Source organism: Apaloderma vittatum, unplaced genomic scaffold (genome assembly GCF_000703405.1).
Source record: "Apaloderma vittatum isolate BGI_N311 unplaced genomic scaffold, ASM70340v1 scaffold18149, whole genome shotgun sequence".
Classification (NCBI taxonomy): Eukaryota; Metazoa; Chordata; class Aves; order Trogoniformes; family Trogonidae; genus Apaloderma; species Apaloderma vittatum.
In genome coordinates this window covers 343-7,003 of record NW_009733692.1, presented here as the reverse complement: position 1 = coordinate 7,003, position 6,661 = coordinate 343, and the positions used below count along the sequence as shown (strand labels likewise).

At 46.8% G+C, this 6,661-nt stretch overlaps 1 protein-coding gene across 1 annotated transcript; it reads right to left on the bottom strand.

Annotated features, from left to right (window-relative positions):
- Positions 1–680: 680 nt before the first annotated feature.
- On the bottom strand, positions 681–6,658 carry LOC104278900 (schlafen family member 11-like; the record flags this gene model as incomplete). Its single annotated transcript, XM_009876016.1, has 4 exons — positions 681–1,445; positions 2,165–2,909; positions 4,417–4,545; positions 5,621–6,658. Coding segments are annotated over 4 exons (2,677 nt in total), but the record flags the coding sequence as incomplete, so codon positions are not given.
- Between the last annotated feature and the right edge of the window lie 3 nt (positions 6,659–6,661).

Sequence of the window (6,661 nt, the reverse complement as noted above, 5' to 3'; positions counted from 1 at the left end):
CCCTCTGCTCAGTAGTGGTGAGGTCACCCCTGCAACACTGGGTCCAGTTCTGGGCTCCCCAGTACAAGAGAGACATGGACGTACTGCAGAGAGTGCAACAGGGGTCCATGAAGATGATGAAGGGACTGGAGCACCTTTCCTATGAGGAAGGGCTGAGAGCGCTGCGACTGCTCAGCCTGGAGAAGAGAAGGCCCAGGGAGATCTCATCTATACCCGAAGGGAAGGTGCCAAGGGGATGGAGCCAGGATGGCCCCTGCTGTGTGGTCCCCCACACTGGTAGTCCTGAAAAAACTCAGAATATGCAATCAGCTTACAGAGCAGAGAAATGGAAAGTACAAGTCTCCAAACCATTCTATAATTTATCCAAGCACTTTGTAATTGTTGGCTTCATTCTGCCATTGCCATTTTCAGCGATTTGTTCTCTCTAGGTGGCAATGTCCTTTAATTAAAATCAGTTTTATGACATCCTACAGGCCCACACATGATGAAATATATCTACGAAACTGCGTATTTTTTGTATTTTTTTTTGCAGACTACAGAAAGGGCATTAAAAAACCCTTAAGGCTGCCCTATATTACTTAAAAAAAAAGGAGCGCAGCGTTCTAGCATCCCTATCCCCAGCCAAGAGTAAATTGTTGTCTAAAGATGCGTCTCTCAAGAACGTCTTTTGTTTGTGATACAGCAAATGGAATTTGCTGTTGGCTCTGGACGCTGCGCAGAGCAGAAGACTGAGAGACACCTCGTCCTGCCCAGGGATGGGGTGGATGCCAAACACAATCCTCCTCTCCAGGCCGGAGAAGCGTCGGATGCTGTCAACAACAATGACATCCTTTCGAACATCCTCCGCTACCCCAAAGACCAACCTCACTCTGCTTTTCCTTATTTGTCTTTTTAGCTCGGGCTCCAACATCTGCCTGAAGACCTGGGCTGCCTCCAGTGTGCTGCACAGGATGGCCATGTCTCGGATGGGGTAGCCCTGCTGGATGTAGCTGTTGCACTGCCTGCTCACGTACTCTACCATCTCAAACGTTCCCATATTTTCTTTTTTTATGTAGTCCCCTGGCAAAGAATGGGCACATTCAGCCTGCTCAAACAGCTTTTCCAGCACCTCATAGGGCATATCTGTCTTACGTTCTTGGAGGATTTTCTCCATTAGATCAGACATGGCACTGTATATTCGCTTGGCGTTACGGACCACTTTGGTCAACCATTCCTGAGGGTATAGCTGGGAAAAGTTAAGACCACAACCGTACGGGTGAGTGGACTGGAAATAATCCAGGAAGACCCAGAAAATGCCACCTTTTTCCTTGACTAGTTTCCGGGCACGTTGGTACCAGTTTTCTTCCAGACGAAAATTCTGAGCTTCATCAACCACAATGTGTTTCACTTTTGGGAAGTTCCTCATTACGAAGGCAGCACGTGTCACAGACCAGCAGTTCTCATATCTAAAAATAAAAACAAACCGAAACCCAAGAAACTTTTATGGTAAATAAAAGGAAGATGTGACCAGGCAAATCCATATTAACTGCCCCCATTTCTCAGTGGGTTCTTGCTTGGAGAGCTTTTGCTGCTTACTCTCTAAACGTGCAAAACTTCCTATATCGTTTTCCGGCTGGAGGAATTATCCCAGTGGTTTTGCTGTGTGCAGGCGTTGCTGCTCAGCCCACACAGGCTTTGGATCTACCCTCGGAGGACAAGTGGGGTCACTTTTCCTACGTGGGGACTCCATGGCAAGGCTCCCCAGGGCTGTCCCTCTGCCCTGCTCTCCCTAACCCTGTGACGGCAGCGCGATGCCCGAGCCCCCGTGTGAAGGAGGGTTCCCTTTTCTCCCCAGTGTCGAGGCAACAACATAAAAAGGCAGCTGGGTGGTTCTGTTGTCAGCACCAGCTGTGACAAACTGTTAAACTAAGGGCCATCGTCTTTTGAAGGCCTAACACAACCCAGCAATCGCTGAACGTGGGATTCTCACCACAGGCAGTGAACGCTGGGTCTGGGGCAGAGCTCAGCTCAGTAACACTTCCAATAGTCGCAACGTTCTTGAGATTATTATTGTGTGTGTGTCAGCCAAAGTTATGTATTTGGTGAATGGATATAAAATCAGCAGGGCTTGTGCTGCACATAGAGAGGATGGAATGAAAGAAGAAAAAGAAGAATTACTGCTTACCCCACAAACTCCTTCAAGGGTGTATTTTCACAAATGTAGAGTATCTCTTCTGAAGAACAGTGAAAAACGTTTTTTATTCTCTGAATGATCTTCAAAGCCAGAATTGTTTTCCCTGTTCCAGGAAGACCAAGGACAAACTGCTCCTTGGTTTTGAGCAGGTTCTTGGAGAGCATCTCATACTGTTCACGAGTGAGAAGGTTGAAAATCTCACAGCCAAAATGGTCACTTAAGTAGGACTTAAAGCGCAGCACAACGATGACAAGTGCACGTAGGAATGCAGGGATGTCCCTGGAGGTGAGGATGTAATTCTCTGGGTACAAGCTGGTGTAATCACATGGGTTTTCTCGCTGGGGAACGTAATCCTCTGCAACTTCCATCTGGCTATTTGTGCCATCCAGGTGCAGTATCTGGGGAATTACACACACTCTTGAAGCATAACCCCCATCATTGACTAGTTTCTGCTTTAATGCGCGGGCAGTTTCTCTCAAGTTTTCCTGCTCAGAAGAGGAATCCTTGACGACAGTATACAATACTGGATATGCATTTTCAGCCACTAGGAGAACATCACACACAACATCCTGCTTCTTCCACAATCCAATCTCAACGGCCCAACTCCTTGAAAAGATCAGTACCCCCTTGTTAAATGGACGGATTTGTTCTTCCATTAAATCCTTTAATCCAGGATATTCTGAGAACAGGTCATTGCAGATAGTTTCTGGCTTCCATTTGATTTCATTAGAACCCACTAGAGAAAAAGAAATCAAAAATTAGAAAAAATACAGCAAATAAAACACATCAGTTGCTGGAGGAATATATTACATCATGAAGTCATCAAAGTAAATGATTAAGCGTGTGTGAAAAATTCAGCATCCCCATGATACCTGATGGTAAATCTATAAGGATTTTTTATACGCATAAAAGAGGGATAAACTCCACGCTTCGGGCATGCTTGGCATCTAAATGGAACAAGAAAAAGTCTCTTTGGAAGGATCTGCCTCCTCATAGAGGTCCTTGCAGCATCTCCAGCACCCCTGACTGGTAAAATGCCTACAGCAAGGGAAAAGGCACTCAGGAGCATCATCCCTGATGTATATATACACATCCCTATTAAATATAGGGGGATACACGAAGATACCTCTCATCCCAATGTTAAACTTGATGCTCCTCCAAAATAACAAGTAACAGTAATTTTAAAAAATATTAACACCAACCATCTCTTAAATACACGGGTTAAAATGATAGCTAGGCACATTCATACCACACAGACAAATCTCAGGCGCAAGCATACATTTACGCTGACTGTGTCACGGGCTTCCATTTAAAAAACACGTTCTCATCAAGAAACAGCAACTGCGTATCCTGCACCAGAACACTATTTACTGATCAGTAAATCGGTCATCTGAGAGCAATGCTGAAAATAGATGTGAAAAGATAGCCAGATTACAAAAATAATTAGAAAAAAAAGGCTATTAATAGATACATCCATAGGTCAGAATTTGGAAAAAAAAAATAATCCGTGGACTGTTTGATGAGAAAGTATGTGTGTGCTGCTGCTGGGAGTGGTTCTGACCGCTGAACGCGGACCTGGAATTCCATCTCCATCCCACGTGTCTCAGAGCTTGACCTAAAGCCGCAGCCCGGCTCTGCAGGGACATCACAGGATTTACATTGCGCTTCTATTCTCTTGTCTTTCAGGGCTTGGCATGTGGGAGTATCAGTTGCTCAGCAACCGTCTCTGCTCTTATAGCTCAGATAGCTCTTATAGCTCTTATTTCTCAAATAATGAAAGTCTTCACCTAAAAAATAAAACCAAGGCAAGGTTCTCAAGCCCTGCGTAATAAGGGCTGAGCTTTTCCTTCCCCTCTGTGTCGTGGCCTGAAGTTTCGCTGTGGCAGAATTAACTCAGTAGGTGAGATAAGCACCTAAGCTGATCAGATCTCCAGCACTCAGACACTTAGTGCTTGGCCCGGTGGACCAGTAGTACAGCACCACCAGCGCCCAGCTGCGGGGAGTGTTCCGAGTTTGCACGGCCTCAGCTTGGAGGCTGGTCTGGTTACTTTCTCTGAATTTTTGTTGACCTGTTTGGAGCTTCCTTTCACTTGGTTTGCCTGTAGCAGCATTTTTTCTAATAACCAGGTGGCTGTGGATAACAACCATCAGTTTCTACAGACAGTAGCAACAAGCAGCTCTTCTGCAGAGGATGAGATCTTTCCACCTTAAATTAAAAAAAAAATCCAGAAAAAAAGGCTTACCTGGGTAGAGGCACTCCTGGAGCTCAGACACGCACGGGAGACCAGCTTTTGAATAAACTGGCTTGATAAGAGGAGGACCATTTGCCAAACTGAGCTCATTCTCAAATTTATCAGCCAGATTTGAAAGATCTCAGAGGAGAAAAAAAAAAAAAAAAGCATGTTATATCCATCGAAATCCTTCCATATCGACTTTTAAAACCCAGCACTAAAATTCAAGGGATTAATTTAAAACCTCGCTTCACAATGCCACTCAATAAAACTCTGCCTGCGTTATGAAGACTGACAGCATTCCCTGAAACCAACAGGCTCTTGATCTGCTGTAGAAGGGAGGGCTCACAGCACAGGCGGCTTCTCGGTTCACAGGCAGGATCTCGACCCCACGCGGGATAAATCTGCTGAGACCCAAGCGCAGAGGTAAGAGGCGCCAGGTCAGCACACCAGCGCCCTACAAGAACCACCTACGTGTGCTCTGGGCTCCAAAAGACCTTGCTCCTTTCTTCCTCTCCTACCAACATCGCCCCCTTTGTCTTTCATGCAACCATGTCCTTTGAAGAGACCAAACATCCCAGCCCTGAGTGCAGACCACGGCCGCAGGAGAGGTTTCGCACAAGGCTGGACCCACTCGGTACGGCAGGGGCTCCGCTGGGACAGGTCTCCTTCTGTACCATTACAGCTAAAATGATTATTTTCCTTTAGTGCTGGCACAGATCAAGCCAGGGCATGGAAATTAATCCTTGCTAGCACTGGGGATTTCACTCCCTGGGGATCAGCACCAGTAAGGTCTTCTTTGTTTTTCAAAATAACCCCCTTTTAGGCACCTAAAGGGGCCAGATTTCCTCCAGAACATTCCTCCCTCCTAAGCATCTTCACAGACAAAGCCAGCTTCAAAAGTTTTCTGCAATTCTCATTAAGACTAAAGGAAGCTCCTGAGCGATTTTGAACCATTCCACTTCGCTTAGGGGTATATGGGATCTCTAGGCAGGCTTATTGCAACTGGGAGTGCTTCAGGAAATCCTGCTAAACCAGTTCAAAGAGCGATGACCAGTCTGTGGCTGGAGGCAGTTACCGGAGGGTTGCCCTGGTGACTGGGCCATGGGCCAAAGGTTTGGTGAGAGCACAGAACAAAACAAATTGGTTTTTTCTCCTGAAAGTTAACGAACCAAGGCAGAAATGGAGTTGGCGCTAACGTAAATGCGGATTTTACCTGGGTCTGCGTCCGTCATGCGCTCTGCCCATTTGCTGATGCTCAGCCTTTCAATTCTTTCACCCATCACCATCCAGGATTCAGGGGCATCATGGAAAACAGCGCAGCAAAACGGTTCAACTCGCACAGCGCATACGTAGCCCTGGAAGCGTTGTTCTATGTTATAAACGCTCAGGATGTGAGTCTCGAACTGCACACCTGCCTGAGAGCTGCAGAAGTGGTGGAAGAGCATCGAGTCCATGGTGTCAGCTACTGCTTTTTCTAAATCTTCTTTCTTCACTTCCCTGTGGCTTCCAATGACTCTCCGGTTGTCGTCCACTCCAATAAATAAATAACCACCCTGCGTGTTTGCAAAGGCAGAGACATAACTTGGAAGGGTTTTTTTAATGTATTGCTCGATATTCCTTGTAGAGTACTGCTTAAATTCAATATGCGTTGTCTCCGTAAAATCCAGGATCTCCCCAGCTATCAGTCTGTCTCTCTTTAAAAACCTGGCAGCGGCATCTCGGATGTTGCACTCCTCGGTGTTCGGAGGGGTCTCCTTTGCTCTGCCATCAAAACTCAGCAGAGCTTTCTTAGCGCTTGGTCCGTTCTCGTTGTGGCGCTGGGCCCAGCTTTCCTTCTGCCTCAGAAATCCGGCAGCCTCGCTTGAATTCATATCGACAGCAGAAGTGAAAGACCTGCGGGACAAACCGGTGCTCACGCTACAGATACGTGGCTTCGTGGCTGCGCTTTTCTGCTCCGCGTCTCCGCAGCTCCATGTTTTAACAAACAGCAGCAGGTGACTCCGCTGCTGCATCCAAGTGAAGTATTCGCTGGTCTCGGTGGAGCCGATGCAGTGCCGGAGGCTCTGCTCTATGTCCAGCCCAACGCCGTGCTCCCGAAAGCTGTAATTCTCATCTTCGCTCTCCATCCTCACTACTCCTCCTCCTGAATTCAGCAACGCGCACACCGCTATGGAGAGATCCTCTCGTTGCTTTTTCTGGCTCATACAGCTCTTCTTTCTGGCGCTCTCTCCTAAAACTATTTTCCCAATATCTA